At 44.4% G+C, this 20,800-nt stretch overlaps 1 protein-coding gene across 1 annotated transcript in view; it reads left to right on the top strand.

The window, feature by feature from the left end:
• LOC141107677 (cytochrome P450 2G1-like) overlaps positions 1 to 8,580 on the top strand; it is a 54,447-nt gene extending 45,867 nt beyond the window's left edge. Inside the window, exons 8-9 of the mRNA XM_073598581.1 lie at positions 6,661 to 6,802; positions 7,970 to 8,580. Of these exons, the coding sequence (XP_073454682.1) occupies positions 6,661 to 6,802; positions 7,970 to 8,157 (330 nt within the window). The 3' untranslated portion in view covers positions 8,158 to 8,580. The remainder of the gene's footprint in view (positions 1 to 6,660; positions 6,803 to 7,969) is intronic.
• Positions 8,581 to 20,800: the final 12,220 nt, after the last annotated feature.

Below are 20,800 nucleotides of genomic sequence, written 5' to 3'. Positions count from 1 at the left end.
GAATGGCACTGCTGCACGAATCGCCACACAGTTCCCGTGACGATCGGATTTGTTATAGAATCGATCAGTCTTCAGGTCCAGGTCAATGATTTCTGGCCTGGACCTGCTGATCGGTTCTGACGAATGAAATGCCTCCGCTGCCTGTGTAATGTAAACACAGGCAGGGGAAGTGATATAATCTCCCCTTGTGGAACTCTTTTCGGTTCCAGAAAGAGGAACGAGGATGTCTAACAGTGAGTTGCACAACACTATACTAACACTAGTACATGTAGGCACACTTGTCACCCCCCGATCACCCCCTGATTGCCCCCCCCCCCAGTTAACCCCTTCACTCCCTGTCACTGTTCTCAATTGGGAAATGTCAGATATTAGCTGGAAGATTGTCTCCCAATAGTGTGTCAGTTTGGGGCAATTCCAAAATACATGGAGCATATCTCCCTTTTGTCCACATTGTCTCCAGCACTTATCTTCTAGGTCTTTGTGGAATCTAGACATTTTATCAGGGGTCAAGTACTAGCGTTGTGATATTTTAATGGATAGTTCCCAGAGCGTGGAGCAACATGTGGCTTTATACGTGGAATTGCAGTCTTTAGATCATTGTTCTACTGTGTATGTGCATCCTAGGTCGGATTCCCATTTTAGTAGTGGAGTTGTTTTAGCGAAATCACTTTTTTGTTGGAGGAGGTTGTAGAAGAGTGAGATTCCTTTTTGGTGGGCTACGGGGGCACTAACAAAGATCCAAGCAGGTTGGGGGATTTTATATGACCATGGTGGGGATGTATGTAGGTAATGTTTCATGCGTATATAAAGATAGAGGTCTGAGTTGGGTAGTCGGTATTCTTTTTGTAAGGTGGGAAATGTTTTGAGCTTGTCATTGGTAAAAACGTCATTAATGGGCATAAAACCCTTTGCTTGCCACTACGTGAAGGATATTAAGTCCATTTTGTTTTGCAGGACTGGCAATGTGATTTCCAAAGTAGTTTTGATAGGGTAATTTGAGCTGAGTCGCACAAACGTATGCCAAACTTTAACTGTTGCCGACATTGTAGGAGGAACATAGGAGGGTCATTCAGTTTTATGTGACGTAGAGAGTAACCATGTGGATAGTTCACCACCTGGAATAGAGGAAGCTTCCATGTGACCCCAAAGTAGAGAGTATGGTTTGTAATGATTTGAAGTAACTAGCTGGAATGTTAATTGGGAGTGTCCTAAAGAGGTAAAGGATTTGAGGGAGAGGAAGCATTTTAAAAGCCGCTCGGCGTCCCATCCATGAGAGTTCAAAAGACGCTAGCTTGTTAAGATCCTCTTGGAGTGCGTTACGAAATGGTATATAGTTGTTGGAATAGCATTTTGGTGGTTTTAGTTAGATGAACTCCAAGGTAGGTTATACTTTTTTCTGCCCAGGTGTAGGGGAATTGTTGTTGTAAGAGCATGCTAGAAGTTATCAGATTATTCACTGATCACTGTACTGGTGTCATTTGTGAAACTAATCAGTGTTAGGGCAGTTAGTACTAGGCCCAGGTACCCCCTAAACCCCCCCTAATAAAGGTTTAACCCCTTGATCGCCCCCCCAGTTAACCCTTTCACACCCTGTCACTAGTGTCACTAATATAGTGTACAGATCTTATTTCTGATCACTGTATTTAGTGTCACGGGTGACGCTAGTTAGCCAGTTAGCTAGTTACTGTCACCGCCAGGTTTTTATAGCATCAGGTTACCCGCCATATATTGCTGTTTAACTCCCTGATCACCCCCCAGTACAGGTTTTAGCGTTATGGTCAGCGCCAGCCCCAGGAAGAGTCAGATTAGTGCCAGTAGCTCTAACACCCACGCACGCACCATACACCTCCCTTACTAGTATAGTGTTTGAACAAATCAATATCTTTGATTTGATAAGATCTATACTAGCGTCCCCAGTAGTTTAGGGTTCTCAAAAATGCAGCCTTAGCGGGATCAGCCCAGATACCTGCTAGCACCTGCGTTTACCCCTCCCCCCCGGCCCAACCTAGCCCAGCCCACCCAAGTGCAGTATCAATTAATCACTGTCACTTACAAAAACACAACACACATAACTGCAGCGTTTACAGAGTCGGGTAGCGGTTGAAGCAGATTCTGACAACCAGGTGATTTTTTTGCCTGTGAGTCGCACTAGCTGTACCTGTAAATTTAGAGGCCACAATGTCCAATCAGAGTTACACTAGTGAAGAGGCCTACACGGTTCTGAGCATGACAGATGAGAGTGAAGAGGAAGTCACCCATCTATCAGATTCAAAGGCAGAATACAATTCAGTAGACAGCAGCGGCACCCTGACAGATAGCTCTGACAACAGAGTAGTGGTCCCTGCCAATGTCAGGTGTACCCGACCCTGTTCTTCTTCTGTTGTTGAGGTACAAGAACCACAGGGCTCTCATATGGAGCAGAGAGCCAGTATTAGCGCCGATCATCCTTCTGGTGAACTGGCAATCAAAACCGGCTAGTACATCCTGGTCGTACATCCAGCACTGCAGTAACACTTGGTGACGTCGCGAGTTCCATAAGTGCAGTTCAAGCTGGTGCGGTGGCTAGCACAAGTAGTGTCCCGCAGCCACCAAGAAAACAAACACAGGCCCGTTGAGCCCATAGTGCCCTTCCCGCTGCATTTGCCAATCCTAATTGGGAGTCCACCACTTTTGCAGCGCCCGTACTTTTCCCATTCACTGGCCAACATGAAATTCAGGTGGAAACAGTTGATTTTACGTCCCTTGATTTTTGTTTGCTGTTTTTCACGGAAGATCTCTATAGATCGGTTGTGGACCAAAGCAATTTGTATGCTGGTCAATTCATTGCCGCTAATCCCCAGTTGACCCTTGCCAGAGAATTGAAACCTATTACGGTTTCCAAATTTAAGACCTTTCTGGGCCTATCCCTCCTCATGGGCATAGTTAAAAAAAGTGAGTTGGGGTCATATTGGTCCACTGACCCAATTCACCATATGCCCGTGTTCTCTGCATCCATGGCCAGGATGCGATACGGGCAGACCTTACGGTTTATGCATTTTAATGACAATGAACTCTGTCATCTTTGGGGTGACCCTGAATTTGATCGGCTCTACAAAATTCAGCCCCTCATAAACCACTTTAACCAACAGTTTGCTGCCTTGTTTACTCCCGATCAAAATGTCTGCGTTGACAAGTCCCTGATTTTTTTCTGGTCGCTTGTCTTTCAAACAGTATCTTCCCAGCAAGCGTGCCAGATATGGGGTCAAGTTGTATAAGCTCTGTGACAGGGCAACAGGCTATAAATATAGTTGTATGGTTTACGAGGGAAAAGATAGTCACATGGAGCCCGAGAACTGCCCAAACTACATAGGGAGCGCTGGTAAGATTGTGTGGGACTTGGTGTAACCCTTATTCAGAAAGGAGTACCACTTGTATGTGGACAATTATTACATTACGTGCCAGTTTTTAGTCACTTGTTTGATCATGGAATTGGCACATGTGGCAACGTGTGATCTAATCGCTGGGGCTTATCCCAGAGGCTTGTAGAATCCTGACTTACACTGCGGGAGAGAGCCTGCTTTAAGTGTAATAATTTGCTCACAGTGAAGTGTCCTCCCTTCACACAGATATGACTGGCCAAATTCAAACAGCGACTGGTGTTGTGGAGAAACCCCTCTGTGTCCACGAATCCAACCTAAATATGGGAGGGGTGGACCTCAACGACCAGTTGTTGGCGCCGTACCTAATTGCCTGTAAGGCCAGACGCTGGTACAAAAAAGTGTCTTACAAAAAAGTGTATACCTATTTCAATTGGCTCTGTTGAATGCTTATGTGCTATACAAAGCGTCAGGACGAACTGGATCCTTCCTTAAATTCCAGGAAGAGATCATCACAGCCCTTCTGTTTCCAGATGGTGCTGTGGCCCAACTTCCCAATGCAAATGCAGTGAGCCGGCTGCATGAGAGGAACTTCCCAGAAGTCCTCCGTGGTACCTCAGGCCAAAGAACACCCCAAAAAAGATGTTGTGTCTGTAGGAAACGTGGATACAGGTGTGACACCCGCTTTTATTGTCCCTCCTGTCCTAACCAACTTGGTCTCTGCATCGGAGAATGTTTCCAACGCTACCACACACTAGTGGAGTATTAGGATAAGGTACAGCATTGCACAGTCATAAGACACACCTTCACAGGGTCTTCAAAGATGCCATTGCATTTTTAAAGACCCGAACCTGGAACCTTTACAGTTACAGTTACAAATAAAAGTGTAAAAAAAAAAAAAGTTAACAAAAAAAATTATATAATAAAAAAGCCAAAAGTAGTTGTTGTTTTATTCTTCTCTCTCTCTTCTCTCTCTATTGTTCTCTATCTATTGTTGTTTTAATGTTACTATGTTTTATCATGTTTACTTTGCAGGTATGTAGTTCTTTTATACTTTACTGTTTACTGTGTTTTGTTGTTAACCATTATTTTCTTTGTAGGTACGCCATTCAGCTGCAAGCACTGATTTATTCATCTTGACAGCAACAGCGTTTACTCTCACGATATGTAAATCAGCGACTCCAGCGCTGTAGGAGATGATTCCACCACCACCGTTAAAAAAAAGAGCCTATAAGCATGGGGGCAGGGGTGGAGAGGCGATTTGCTCCTAACATTAGGGACGGATTGCCCCCATGCTTCGGCATATATTTTTTAGGCACAGATTGCAATAAAAAAATAAGTTGTTTTATTGAGTTAATGTTTATTGTTACCTATGTTTGCTTTTCAGGTATGCCATTCAGCTGCAGCACTGATTTATTTATCTTGACAGCAACAGGGTTTGCTCTCACGATACGTAAGTCAGCAACTCCAGTGCTGTAGGATGTGATTTCACCACCACAGTTAAAAAAAAATGGTGCATGTATGTTTTGGTCATCCCACAGGCTGCATGAAAAAAAGAACATTACAATATATGCCCAATAAGGACCAGTAACATATTGGTATGTTGCTGGTCTTTGAGTGGTTATACCAGAATGATGTCTGCAGGTTTTAAGTATCATCTTGGTATCGTTCTTTTCAGCTAGAGGTTGGCTTTAATTTAAATGCAATCCTAGTGGCTAATTAGCTGCTAGACTGCTTTAACAAGCAGTGAGAGGGAACGCCCCCCCCCCACCGTCTTCCATGGTTTTCTCGGGCTCTCCTGTCTCACCGGAGATCCTGATAATGCAGCCGGTGGTTCTGTCAGCTGACTATAGAGCTGATCAGAGACCAGAATGGCTCGGGTTTGTGCTATCTTGACATTTCATGGCCTCCGAAACTGTGATAGGTAGTGAGGAGTGAAATCAAGAATTTATGCCCTTAGAAAGCCTGAAGAAGGTGATTGATTTTCAGGGTCCTGTACGTGGCTAGACTGCCAAAAAGTCCCACACATATGGTATCCCTGTACTCAAGAGAAGCAGCCAAATGTATTTTGGGGTTTAATTTCACACATGCCCATGTCATGTTTGAGCAATATATCATTTCACTCACAACTTTGTGTAAAATTTGTAATTTTTTGAAATTTTTTTTGTAATTTTTCAATCACTTGTGACAAAAAAATAAAATATTCAATGTGCTCAACAAGCCTCTCAGCAAATTCCTTGGGGTGTCTATTTTCCAAAATGGGGTCATTTGTGGGGGGGTTGTACTGCCCTGTCATTTTAGCACCTCAAGAAATTAGATAGGCAGTCACAAACTAAAAGCTACGTAAATTTCAGATAATATACCCTAGTTTCTAAACGCTATAACTTTTACACAAACCAATAAATATATGCTTATTGAATTTTCTTTCACTCGAGATAGGTGTATTGGCCTAAATGTATGACTAAAATTGAGTTTATTGTATTTTTTTTATAACAAAAAGTAGAAAATATCATTTTTTTTTTAAATATGTTGGTCTTTTTTCATTTATATTGCAAAAAATAAAAACTGCAGAGGTTATCAAATACCAAAAAAAGACAGCTCTATTTGTGGGAAAAAAAGGACGCAAATTTCATTTGGGTACAGCATTGCATGACCGCGCAATTACCAGTTAAAGCAGCACAGTGCCAAATTGTAAAAAGTGCTCTGGTCAGGAAGATGGTAAAACCTTCCGGGGCTGAAGTGGTTAAACATTATTAAAATCACTGCTCCTGAAAAAACTGCCATTTAAAAACTTTTTTTTGCACTGATACATGTGCCCTGGGACAGTACCCGGGTCCCCAAACACTTTTTAAGGCAATAACTTGCATATAAGCCTTTAAAATGAACACTTTTGATTTTTCACATTCGTGTCCCATAGACTTAATGGTGTTCGCTTGTTCGCACAAATGTTTTGTCTGTTCGCATGTTCTGGTGCGAACCGAACCAATGCTTCTGTCACTTTCCTATGTTTAATATATAATCTTTACGCTTGGACACAGTGATCCCATTGGTCCTGTACCCGATAATGTGATCCCCAGACACCGATAACTAGGCTCCCAGGTGTGAGCTCTGTGAGCCATGCTTGCGAGGATGCAAGAGGACATACAGGTAAGCAGTTAAAGGGGTGTGTAAATATTTTTATCTGTTGGGTATTGTTTTACTTCTTCCTAACCACATTGCATACAAGCCAATTAGTTGTCCAAATATTATGTTATATTTTGAAATTTAAGCCATCTACTTCAAGGTCACTTTTGTATGTCTTTAGGGTACAGATGTCTATCCATTACTATGTTCTGTTCATCGAGACCCCAAGAAGTTTGCTACTCCCAATAAGTTCAACCCCCAACATTTCCTGGACAGCAATGGCTGCTTTAAGAAGAATGAAGGGTTTATGCCATTCTCTGCAGGTACATTTAAATTTTAAAGAGACACCAATCTTAGGTTAAAATGCAACTACTGTATACTCAACATGAGAGCGGTCCTGTGTTTGTCATTCATATTGATGGCCCTTTGTGAAGAACCTGATTGACACAATGGCTGCTTTAGGAAGAACAACATCTTTGTGCCATTCACTGCAGGTACTTTTACATTTAAACCAGAACCTGTATTCTTAGGTCATAGTGCAACTATACTTACAGTAAGATAAATAAGAAGGGTGCTGCTTTTTGGTATCCTTCTTGATGACCTTTTGTTTCTAAAGTACCTGCTTGATGCAAAGACTGCTTTAGAATGAATTAAGCCTTTATACTGTTCTCAGCGGACACATATACATTTTAAGCAGACACCACATACTTAGGTTAAAGTGCAACTATACTCAAAATGAGAGGGGTCCTGTTTTTGGTATCCTTCTTGATGAACCTATGTTTGTGAAACACCTGATCAATGCAATGGCTGCAGAAGAATGAAGCCTTTATGCCAGTCTCTGCAGGTACATTTTATTCAGACACCATGTTCTCAGGTTAAAGTGCAACTATACTCAAAATGAGAGCGGCTCTGATTTTTGGTATCCTTCTTGATGATTCTTTGTGAAGTACCCAAAAGTACCAAAAAGACTCAATGGCTACTTTATAAAGAAGAAAGCCTCTATCTATGCTATTCTCTGCAGGTACATTTACATTTTACTGAGACACTACATTCTTAGGTTAAAGGTCAACTATATTCAAAATAAGAGGGGTCCTGTTTTTCGTACCCATTTGACATTCAATAAACTGCATTTGTATTCAATAAACTGCAATATGTAACTTTTTTTCTACTGTCAAGAAATTAACATTTGGACTCACTGAGAGAATTTACATTTTTTTGTTTTATTCAGTTTGTTTTTTTTGTTTATCGTAACACAGTATATTTATATTTGAATTTTGTGATAATATCTCACAGCAGTGGTGCAGCTTGTCTTATTTTGTGTTTCCCAAGCGCAGTTTATCTCTGTTCACATTTGCAATAAGTAACAGTTTCTTTCTTTTTTTTTGTACTTTACTAAAAAATGAAAAGTAGAGTTTTTGGAGGGGTCACTTAGTAAAAGTATATTCATGTAGTGCAAAATGTACCTGTTTTTTTTTTTTTTTTTTTTTTAGGAAAGAGAGTTTGTGTTGGAGAAGCTCTGGCTCGTATGGAGCTGTTTCTTTTCTTAACAACTACCCTGCAGAACTTCAAACTGACATCTAAGACTAAATTCATGGATGAAGACATCGAACCCAGATTGACAGGATTTGCCAATGTCCCCATATTTTATGAGATGTCTTTCATCCCTCGAGTTTTGTAGAATGTTGCTTAGGAACAAACCCACCTTTTCTACAAGCAGCTACTTTCATTCCATGGCTGAACATCCTTAGAGCTGATGTGGGAAAGGCTTTTTACCTTGCATCCTTTTGCATTCTTCAAAGGGGAAACAACACACTGATGAGTGCCAGCCCTGTTTCCCACTGGGTACAGTGACAGTGTGGCAGTTATGTATAAGGGTGGGACTTAGCGTGGAAGGTGGGGCAAGTCAAGTATTGGCTTTTTGGGGAACAAATATCACTAAAAATGCTTCTCTTCTATTGCATCATTATTGGGGACAGAAAGTTGCAGATTTTTCAAGCTGTATTGAACTGAACATAAAATATAAAAGTTTAACATGATTGATTATACAACTGTGTAAGTGTTTTTCTCAATATAAATAAATCCTGCTATAATGTTTACATTCTTCTTGAATGCTGGCTGGCTGTTTGAGCAAAGTAACCTCTTCTCCCTTCATTTTAACAGAATAGCACTAAAAATCTAATACATTAAGATATTATCTCCCACAAACAAATAGTAGATCAGCACTGACATTCTACTTGTGTAGGTAGTGTTGGATGAAGACCACTTCATGGACCTTGTTTTTTGGGGCAATATTCTGCCTGCAGGTGCTCATCCTGTTGGGCAGCTGCAGTCAAAACTCTTGAATACAATATAGGAATTATGCCGCTCTAGGCAAGTGAAAGGCACGATCCGACATGTCTCTCATTTACAAGTACCTGCCCGGCTCGCCACCATGATAACTGATAGTAAAGAAGTGGGCACACACATCTGAAAGCTGTCTTAATTCTTCCCCCTGTATGTATCCACATTCATGACTAGGCCACCTTTGTCCGCATTGGGTTTGACACAATTTTGGACATTAATAGATTTGTAAGGCTTGTCACCATTAAAAAACATTATTTTTCTGACACTGGGAAGGAAGATTTTTGATCTGATTTGAATTTGAGTGGACAAGTTAACCACTTCAATACAGGGCACTTATACACCTTCCTGCCCAGACCAATTTTTAGCTTTCAGCACTGTCGCACTTTGATTGACAATTGCGCGGTCATGCTACACTGTACCCATACTAAATTTCTATAATTTTGTTCCCACAAATAGAGCTTCCTTTTGGTGGTATTTGAACACCTCTGAGATTTTTATTTGCTGCTAAACAAGTAAAAAAAGACTGAAAATTTTGAAAAAAAAATGTTTTTTTTTTTTTTGTTTCGGTTACAAAACTTTTTAAATAAGTAAGTTTTAACCTTCACTGATGGGCACTGATGGGGCTGCACTGACGGGCACTGATAAGGTGGCACTGATGGGCACCAATGAGGTGGCACTGATGAGGTGGCATTGATGGGCACTGGTGATGGGCACTAATATGCGGCACTGATGGGGCACTGATAGGCGGCACTGATAGGCAATAATAGGTGGCACTGATATGCAGAACTGATGGGTACACATAGTTGGTACTGATGGGCACTGATAGGTGGCATGGATGGGCACTGATAAGCTGCACGGATGGGCACTGATAGGCGGCATGGATGGGTACCGATATGTGGCATGGATGGGCATTGATGGGCACTATTAGGTGGCACTGTACTGTAATGTATGGTACTGATGGATGCCAATCAGTGCCAAACTTTAATGCCTGCCAATCAGTAATGCCCATTGTGGGCACTGATTGGCATCCATTGTGGGCACTGATTGACATCCCTGGTGGTCTAGAGTGGCATACCTGGTGGTCCTAGTGGTGTCCCTGATGGTCCAGTGTGGGCATCCTCGGGGGGGGCTGCGCTGATAATCGATCAGCACAGACCCCCCCCTGTCAGAGGAGCAGCCGGCCGGCTCTCCTCTACTCGCGTCTGACAGACGCGAGTGAGGAAAAGCAGATCAACGCCTCTTCCTGTTTACACTGTGATCATCCGTGATTGGACACGGCTGATCACGTGGTAAAGAGTCTCAGTCAGAGTAATATAGTGGTAATACCTGACAGATTACAGATTAGTGGGTGTAAAATGGCTGATAGATGAGACCCCATCATGGCACCAGCAAAAAGAAGAAAACATGAAGTCAGTTTCAAGCTCAAAGTTGTAAACTTTGCCAAGAAACATAAAAACTGTGCTGCTGCCAGACAATATGGTGTCACAGAAAAGATTGTCCGAGACCGGAAAGCAAAGGGAGATGCATTAAAGAGTATGCCAAGGGGCAAGTGTGCATTAAGAAGAGGCACCCCACGCTGGCCAGAACTCGAAAAGCATGTAGCAGACATGGTGCATGAGCATCATCAAAATGGTTATGTAGTGACATGAAACAACATACAGATTTTTTCACTTCAGTGGGCCAAATCTAACCCAGATCACAGCAAAGGATTTAAGGCCACTGTATCCTGGTGTACTAGGTTCTTGGAAAGGCATGATCTGGTCCTGAGGCAAAAGACCAAAATTACCTGCAGATCTCAACGGCAAAGTAAGTAATTTCCATCAATATGTAATACAACAGCAAGAAACATGGCTATGCGTTAAGTCAGATCAGAAATATGGTTGAAACTCCTATGAATTTTCGATATGTTTGGAAATAAAACTGTTGATTCAAAAGGTGCAAAAACTGTTTTAGTTAAAACAACAGGACATGAGAAGTCCACTTTTACAGTGGTACTAGCATGTACAGCTGATGGCGCCAAACTAAGACCAATGATTATTTTTAAAAGAAAAACAATGCCGAAAATCAAGTTCTCTGTTGGAGTTTTTGTACATGTGAATGAAAAAGACTGGATGAATGAGGAAGGGGTAAAGCTATGGCTTGAAAATGTATGGAGTAGGCGACCAGGTGGACTTCGTCGAGAACGTAGCCTACTGGTGTGGGATATGTTCAGGGCTCATTTAACTCCCAGCACGAAGGAAAGGCTGACAAGAATAAACACAGATGCGGCAGTTATCCCTGCCAGATTGACATCGTAGGTACAGCCACTGGATGTGTGCCTAAACAAGCCATTTAAAGATCGCATTCAAGAACAGTGGAATGGGTGGATCGTTAGCGGCAAAAAGTCATTCACAAAAGGAGGAAACATACGTGCTCCACAGTTGGATGTTTTGTGCAACTTTGTCATAAAAGCCTGGAATGATATTGAAACAGAAACAGTAATCAAGTCTTTCAAGAAGTTTGGCATATCAAATTCATTGGATGGTATGGAGGACGACTCCTTGTGGCAAGATGAAGGGGAAGCCGAAGCTGAAGACACACCATCTGATTTGGAATTAGATCCATACGGTGATTGTCTTACAAATGTACCATAGGATGAACATGATGAGGATTTTGAAGGATTTTAGGCACCAGTAAGTCATAATCATTTTAATTAAAATTATTTAAATCAAATCAGACGTTTTTTTTTATGTTTCTGTGTTTTTTTTAAACTGTGTTGCCTCGGGTGTTGCCTCGGAAGGAGGGTAGTCTTATACAGTGAGTATAGGCCCAAACCACTGGAATATTAGGGGGTGGGGGGGGTCGTCTTAGACGCCGGAAAATACGGTATTTAATTTCATGGCTACTTAAAGGACACTACCCACTTGTTGAAAGTTATGAAGAAATTGCAATGGAAAGGCTCAAAATAGAGTGGATTTATTGAGGGGTAAACAAAATAAACACAAGGAGGATAGAAGGAAAAAAATTAACCCTCTCTACTCCCTGTAGTGTAGAATTTGGTCAAATATAGGGCATGATTAACCGGTATTTTAACCCATTTTTTTCGATGATCCGGTTTGCACAGAAATTTTAAAAGTGATTTGTTTAGTAAAACTAGTCACAAAATGTGCTATTGGAAGCATTATTGGATCTTCTTTCTATACAGAATTACTTTTCATCTGTACAGGCAACAAATCTGTACAGGCAACAAATCTGTACAGACACGAGAAAGGAGAGATGGTTTCATGTTTATTGGATGATAAAGAGCTTTCTGAATCTTCTCAAATCTCAACATCACCTATATCATTCTACATCTACAGCTTCTTTCCAAATGTAGCCACAATTGTCCAGAGGTGGCTGTCGGAGGAAAACAAAATAAGAACCATAGAAACATAGTAGAGTGACAGAAACAAAAAATCAAGTTGTCCATTGAGCATTCCCCATTTCAAATTTTGACCCTTTTGGATACATCTATGTTTGACCAAAGCATTTTTAAATTCAGTTCCTGTTTACAGATTCAATACCTCTGCTGGAAGTCTGTTCCAAGCATCAACTACTCTTTTGGTCAAATAATTATTTTTAAGATTAGTTTTGAACTTTCCGCCTGCTAGTTTGAGGCCATGTCCCCTTGTTCTTGATCTTAGCTTCACATTAAAACCACTGCCTTCCTGAGCCTTATTCACACCCTTCAAAGATTTCAATCATATTCCTACATAAGTAAGGGGTTATCACAATTTGTATATTTTGCAAATTAGCATGGGAAATGTAGTATTTCAGTATTCTAGCCTTCAGTCATCTTCACCACGCTCCGCGCATTCGCCATGCGGTGCAACACTGGCGGCCCATGCATGACGTCAGACACTAATTGCATAGCATCTGCATGTCTATTTATAGTCCTCGCGTATAAACACTACACTATCAGACATCTCAAGGTTAGCCATGCTATGACACTGTTACAAGGTAAAACGGCATCCCAATTTGTTTTTTCATGCTATCATAGTATATCACCATAGTTTTCATATTGTTCTAAATTATAGTTCACTTCTCTAATTATTTCACTTGCTGTCGCCTGTGTTTGAAAGTTTACCTCCCCATGTTTGAGGGGGGCAGGTGATCTGCAGCAGGTATTTGGTCACTTTAGTATATAAGATGACCGATTTCTCATTATACTAATTACCAACATGAACTATGCTTTTTATTTATATTTGTTCTTTAAACTTGATTTATATAGTTTATACTGAATTTAAAATCTATCCATTTTACCTTCCGCAGCTACTCATTTTAACATTCCCTACAGACTTCTGTCTGCAGTTCAGGCACTTTTGGCTTAATTTCAATTTAAATTTTCAATTTAATTTCAATTATTGCTTTTTGATATAAGTAAGCACCCTTTCCCAGGAATCAATTTACATCAGTTCACTTCCAGTTATCACATTTTTTATGTTTTTTAAATGCTAACCATCTTATTTCTCACCTTCCATACTTCTTATCACTCCTCATTCACAGTCCTTTTCTTTATTCCCAACACCCTTCCCCCACCCCTTCACACCCTAACCCTCCCTCCCCCCTCTCTCCTTACTCCCCCCGCCCCTTTTCCCTTCTCTCCCTTCTTTTTCCCCCTCCTTTCCTTCCCTCCCTTCCATTCTCCCTCCCCTTCCCTCCATTTCCCTTCTTCCACCCCCTCCCCTATTTCACTTACACCAATTTAGTGGATTCATTTTCCCTTACTTCACTCAACTACTTGACTAATTTTTGCACTATTCTGTTGGCTAGAATTCAGCCGAAGAGTTTTCTTCAAGCCATGAATGTTGTTTCCCCATGTGACCTACCCATTGACGGTCTGAGGTGACTCGACCTTGAGTCACAGAAACAAGAACCTCATTTGGGTGAGCGATTGATGACGGGCATGATAGTTGACAGCTTGTCATCAGAGTCCCACGAGTGCCTGACGGGTCATCTTCCTGGAACTGGGAACAGCAGCAGGGGGTACGGTGCTCGAGCAGGATTCTCCAGCTGGCGGAAGAGGCAGGTTAAGCAGACCGGGTCATACACTGGCGGGAACGTCAGGAGCAGAAGCGGAGGCAGAAGCGTAGTCAGGACACAGGCCGGGTCGGCAACGGGCTGGCAGCATGGTAGTAGAAGGAGCAGGCAGGTGCGGAGGTCAGAACAAGCCAGGTCAGGTGCAGGCAGCAGGTAGCGGAGTCAAGGCGAGCCGGGTCGGTAAACAGGTACAGGTATCAGAAGTAAGCAGGCAGGAACACACGGGAACGCTGTAGAACGGACAGCACTGGATGCAAGCACAGACCAAGTATAAATAGCCTCTTGGTCATGTGCACACAGGTGCACCGAAGGTGTTCTGGCAGAGGCTGAGGTCACAGGTCGACTTCTCCGTTGGCCATCTTGAGTACTGGCTGGTCTTCCCTGACATTGCCCCCCCTAATGGGCAGCCTCCGGATGCCCAATCTGGCTACTTTGTCAGGATAAGTCCTCTTAAAGATTTGGATCAGTTCTTGGGCATGAATGTTGGTTTCAGGTTCCCACGAGTTGTCTTCAGGACCGTAACCCCTCCACTTAATAAGGTATTAAACTTGACCTCTCCTTCTCCTGCAATCTAAAATCGCATCTATTTCAAGTTGCTCTTCGCCGTCTATTACCACAGGTTCGGGTGGCTCTGTATTCCGATCCGGAAAAGAGTTAGGGATGACGGGCTTCAGTAAGGCTATATGGAACACAGGGTGGATCCTGAAGGTCTCCGGTAATTCCAGTTCATAGGCGACATTGTTAATCCGCCTCTTTACAGGGAAAGGTCCCACAAATCTGGGGCCTAATTTCCTCGAGGGACAGGCTAATTTCAGGTTCGTTGTGGCTAGACAGACTTGGTCCCCCGGGTTCAGGATCAACTCCCCTCTTCTCTTCTTGTCGAGGATCTGTTTATTGTAAGCCTGCGTCTTGGCCATTGTTTCTTGTAACAATTTGTTGTTGGAGTTAAAGAAATCCAACGTTTCGAGTACAGCGGGTACAGGGCATTCCAGAATGTTATTAAACAGAAAGGAAGGATGAAAACCATAGTTTGCGAAGAAAGGAGATTGTTTTGTGGCTGAGTGAGAAGAATTATTGTAGGCAAACTCGGCTAAGGGAAGTAGGGACACCCAATCGTCTTGTGAGAAGGAAGAAAAGAAGCGCAGATATTGTTCCAATGTTTGGTTGGTCCTTTCTGTCTGACCATTAGTTTGCGGGTGATAGGCTGAGGAAAATGACAGTTCAATCCCCAAAGATTCACACAAGGATCTCCAGAATCTGGAGGTAAACTGGACCCCTCTGTCTGAGACGATGTTTGCCGGAACCCCATGGAGTCTTATAACTTCTCTGATAAAAATCCGTGCAGTCTCTTGTGCAGAGGGATTGCCTTTCATGGGAATGAAGTGGGCCATCTTGGATAATAGATCAACGATCACAAAAATAGTACTGTAGCCCTCGGATGGGGGCAGCTCCACAATGAAATCAATTGAGATCATTCTCCACGGTCTATTCGGGACAGGTAATGGCTTCAACAGACCCCAGGCCCTGGATTTGCTGTTTTTATTACGGATACAAGTGGTACAAGATTCCACGTATTTCCTGCAGTCCTTCGCCACCCCCGGCCACCAGAAAGTTCGCTGCACAAGTTCAGAAGTCTTGCTGACCCCGAAGTGCCCTGCCAGCGCGTGATCATGGCACATACCCAAAGTGGCTGTTCGCAGATCTTCCGGCACAAAGATCTTATCCTCATACCAGAGTAGCCCCTTCCGTGTCCGTAAGGTGGTCCCGGGTGGTGTAGAACTACCCACAGAGGCTTGCCTGATCTGAGTCATTAAGTCCCCTTGTAGAAGAAGGAAATTCCCAGATGACAGGATAATATCCGGGGGAGAGACATCTTGAGATTTGCTGAACATGCGTGATAGTGCATCCGGCTTTATGTTCTTGGATCCGGGTCTGTATGTCAGGTGAAAGGTAAATCTAGAAAAAAAAAAAGTGCCCACCTGGCTTGACGGGGTCTCAATCTTCTTGCTGTCCTTAGATATTCTAGATTTTTGTGGTCTGTATAGATTAGGATTGGATGTGCAGCTCCCTCGAGAAGGTATCTCCATTCTTCTAGTGCTGCCTTAATCGCTAAAAGTTCACGATCCCCGACGTCGTAATTCTTCTCCGCGCTAAACAATTTACGCGAGAAGAATGCGACTGGGTGCAACAGGGCCTTAGTACCCTGTCTTTGAGACAAGATAGCTCCAACCGCTATTTCCGAGGCATCCACTTCTAAGATGTAAGGTAAGGCCGAGTCGGGGTGCTTCAAAACGGGTGCGGACGTGAAAAACTTCTTCAGCGCCTCAAAGGCCGTCTGAGCCTCTGGAGACCAGCAGAATCTGGAACCCTGTTTGGTGAGTTGTGTAATGGGGGCAATGATTGCTGAAAACCCCCGAATAAATTTTCGGTAAAAGTTTGCAAAGCCTATGAAGCGTTGAATGCTTTTCTTGTCACATGGAATAGGCCAGTCCAGGATAGCCGTGACCTTCTGGGGATCCATCTTAATGCCCTCGGTGGAAATGATCAGGCCCAGGAACTGGATACTCTGGCGTTCAAACTCGCTCTTCTCGGGTTTGGCGTACAATCCATGTTGTCGAAGGCGAGTTAATACGCTTCTGACGTGTCTGCAGTGGTGATCTAAGGATCTAAGGAGGAAGAAAAGATTAGCATATCATCAAGGTATACAATAATGAATAAGTCCAGGAAGTCTCTGAGGACGTCATTAATGAAGTGCTGGAAAGTGGCCGGGGAGTTACAGAGTCCAAAGGGCATCACGAGATACTCAAAATGCCCAAAATCGTGTGCAGAAGGCAGTCTTCCACTCGTCCCCTTCTCGAATGCGCACCAAATGCCCATCGTCTAAATTCTGAGACGTAATCTTCCACCGCCCTACGACCCTGTTGGAGTGCATGAAGGGCTGCTTCTGCTGAAGCCGTCTGCTGGGGATCTTCATACAGCTGGGCCATGGCACTAAAGAATTTAGTTGAGTCCGATAAACATTCGGCCTTCTGATCCAAGAGGCAGTGGGCCCAGGACTGTGGCTCGCCTTGCAGCAAGGAAATCACAAAGCTGACTTTTGTAGCTTCCAAAGAGAAGGTGCGGGGTTGAAGGGCGAAGTAAAGTTCACATGCGTTCCGGAACGCTCTAAACTTGCTGCGTTCACCCAGGAACCGATCTGGGGTTGGTACCCTGGGCTCAGGTGGAAGCATAACCACTGCAGGAGCAGGAGAGGATCCTTGGGAGGAAGCGGATGCTAATGACGGCCCCTGAGGGGTGTCAGAGTCCGTCAGAGTCTGTAGGTATCCCTCCAGCTGAGTGTAGCCCCGCTGTAAGTACTTGACAGCTTTTGCAAGGCCGGCCAGGTTCTGGCAAAGTTCATCCATGGGAGAGGGTCCCTGCGCTGGCTCAGACATGGCTGTCCGTTACTGTCACGTACCTGATGGTAGAGCCTGATATGCAGGGAGTGGCCTCTCTTACTGCTCTGATTCTGGCCCCCTGATAGAGCAGACAGGATGCGCAGAAGTGCAGAGTTGCACAAGTGCCTGACGGGTCATCTTCCTGGAACTGGGAACAGCAGCAGGGGGCACGGTGCTCGAGCAGGATTCTCCAGCTGGCGGAAGAGGCAGGTTAAGCAAACCGGGTCATACACTGACGGGAACGTCAGGAGCAGAAGCAGAGGCAGAAGCGTAGTCAGGACACAGGCTAGGTCGACAACATGCTGGCAGCGTGGTAGTAGAAGGAGCAGGCAGGTGCGGAGGTCAGAACAAGCCGGGTCAGGTGCAGGCAGCAGGTAGTGGAGTCAAGGCGAGCCGGGTCGGTAAACAGGTACAGGTATCAGAAGTAAGCAGGCAGGAACACACGGGAACGCTGAAGAATGGACAGCACTGGATGCAAGCACAGACCAAGTTTAAATAGCCTCTTGGTCATGTGCACACAGGTGCACCGAAGGTGTTCTGGCAGAGGCTGAGGTCACAGGTCGACTTCTCCGTCGGCCATCTTAAGTACTGGCTGGTCTTCCCTGACAGTATCCTTGCACATGTGTATACAATTTATATCAAATCTTTTTATGTTTTGTATGTATCAATAAAATACTTGTAATTTATTTTTCTATATCTACTATGGATTGAAATTATTTATTTCCCTTGTTGGCACCTAAAATGTCCCGCTAAAAATCCCCCTCCTGTACATTTATCCCACATCGACATGACCCTCCCCACATCGGTAAACCCCCTAGGGGTTACCGTGCGGGCGCGCTACCGAGTCCAGCTTTTGCGTCCATAGACACAGAATGCCGAACTCGGCCCACCCCCCCGGCGCCCGCGTCGTTGGATTTGATTGACGGCAGTGGGAGCCAATGGCTGCGCTGCTATAAACCAATCAAGAGCTGAGACAATGGGCAAAGAGGTAGAGTGCATCTCTGCTGTGGGAACGAATGGGCTCAGGTGAGTAAAACGGGGGGGCTGGTCAGTGTCAGAAGTTTTTTCACTTTTTGCATAGGATGCATAGGTCAGCACATCCAGGAGTTCTCCAGAGGAGTTAGCCAGGAGGTCTAGTAAGTGAGCAGTCTGAGAGGACTGTGGTATCAGTCTGGGAGGACTGAGGAGAAGTAGCCAGAAGGGCAAATAAAAGGGGCAGCTACAGCCAGGCAGGCTGGCAGTGCCTGAAGAGGTGGTGCTGGGATCAGTAGCCACTGGGTTGGAAGCTGGACACTGACCTTTGCTACACATTTAAAGTGGCCTCGGGTTCCTGCCTATAGCAGGCTGTTGCTAAGAGATCTGCATGAGCGCTGTGTCAGGATCATCTTTTTATCAAGTGTACCAGTGGAGTTCTGCAAGCAAGTGTGCTGGAGGAGCAGAGGAGTGCAGCTGTGCATGGTAGCCAATCAGCTTTTAACTTCAGCTTGTTTAATTAAGCTTTGACAATAAGGCCCCTTTCACACGAGGCGGGCTCCGTTTCTACGGAGCCCGCCTCGGTCCGCCGGCTCAGCGGGAGATCTGTCCGTTGATCTCCGCTGAGCCGGCGGATGACAGGTCCCTCTCTGCTCACTGAGCGGGGAGGGGCTTGTCAGGCGCCGCTGCCGCCTATGGAGGGATCGGACGAAAACGGACAGCGTGTCCGTTTTCGTCAGATCTCACCCGATCCGATCCGCCAGCGACGGATCTGGACGTAGAGCCATACGTCTGCTTTTAGCGGATCGGACGGGGTCGGATGTCAGCGGACATGTCTCCGCTGACATCCGACGCTCCATAGGCTAACATGGAGCGCCCGTTCAGGTCCGCCGTCAAAACTGATAGGCGGACCTGAACGGTCCGATCGTGTGAAAGGGGCCTTGGGCCCGGTTCATACTGTTGCGACATACGTTCTGACTTTGGGAGCACATATGATGTGTATAAATGAATGGTTCCCTGTGAGAGCCATCTTAACTGGTCTGACATAAGGTCTGACTTTGAAAAGGGTTCCTGCACTACTTTGGTCCGACTTCAGCCCATTCAAAACCATTAAGGTGGGATCAAAGTGGGATCATCATCTTAACCGATCCAACTTTGACATGCGACTTTTGTTCTGAAGATCTTGAAGGGGAACCCCATGACAAAATGAAAAAAAAAATGGTGTGCGGTTCCCCCCCCAATTCCATACCAGGCCCTTCAGTCAGGTATGGATTTTAAGGGGACCCCACACCAAAAAAAAAAAAAAATGGTGTGGGCTCCCCCAAATCCATACCAGACCCTTATTTGAGCATGCAGCCCAGCAGGTCAGGAAAGGAGGGGGGAAAAGCGAGCGCCCCCCCTCCTGGACCATACCAGGCCACATGCCTTCAACATGGGGGGGTGCTTTGGGGCAGGGGGGCTCTGCGTTCCCCACCCCAAAGCACCTTGTCCTCATGTTGTCTTGGGGGGGAAACAACTTCCCATAGGGAACCATTGATTTTGAATAGAGGCAGAGAAAGGTATACACAGCGTTCAGCCTTGTTAAATCGCATTTAACACCTTTTACCGTCTGACATTTTTACAGCTCTAGTGCTGGAGCCTCAGAACGCACTGGTCCTGGGGGTTTTTTTGGAGCTTAAAAATGCTTATGCCACTAACAGCTCCTAAACGCCTTGGTTGGCATGAGACCATAGGCCAACATGGAGAGGCGTTTTTGAGCTGTGAAAAATGCTTCTAAAAGCGGCTGTAAAAATGTCCGAGGACATGAGGCCTTAATTGGGTCAGCAAAATTCACCAGCTGTTACTTTTACTGCAATCATATCTGCAGCAGCTTTCCGACACACTTCCTGTGAACTCAGGGTCCCCTCCACCCATCATGCCCCCCAACACTCACACAGGAATACTTTAGGTGGTTGATAGGTCCTGAATATTCTCTTCTCCACCAAGTACCCACCCACTGCCAGAGGAATATGAAGAGGACCTGTGATGTCACGTAACCAGACAAAGGGGTCAATTCAGGGCTAGTTTACACTTGCTTCAAAACATGGCTTCAGATACGCTTTGTTAAAGCTCTCTGAACACTAACCAAAGCTCCTGTCACTAAATAAAATGGTTTCCTTACAGTCCTGTTTACACCTTGCTTTTGCTTTTCTTTGCTTCGGCTTCCCTTTAAAAACTATACCCCATGTAACTTTAGTGGTGCTTGCTTAATAGCGTCTTCAAATCCCCCCATAGAAGTCTATAGCAAAGCTCGCTTGGAGCACCTAAAGCTTTTGAGAGGCTTTAACCACTTCAGCCCCGGAAGGATTTACCCACTTCCTGACCAGGCCATTTTCTGCGATACGGCACTGCATCACTTCAACTGACAATTGCGCGGTCGCGTGACGCTGTACCCAAACAAAATTGATGTCTTTTTGTTCCCACAAATAGAGCTTTTGTTGGTATTTAATCACCTCTGCGTTTTTTATTTTT

The sequence above is a fragment of the Aquarana catesbeiana genome, linkage group LG09 (genome assembly GCF_042186555.1).
Source record: "Aquarana catesbeiana isolate 2022-GZ linkage group LG09, ASM4218655v1, whole genome shotgun sequence".
NCBI classification, from domain to species: domain Eukaryota; kingdom Metazoa; phylum Chordata; class Amphibia; order Anura; family Ranidae; genus Aquarana; species Aquarana catesbeiana.
Note: the sequence above shows the minus strand (reverse complement) of the source record. Positions and strands in the feature narration are given on the sequence as shown.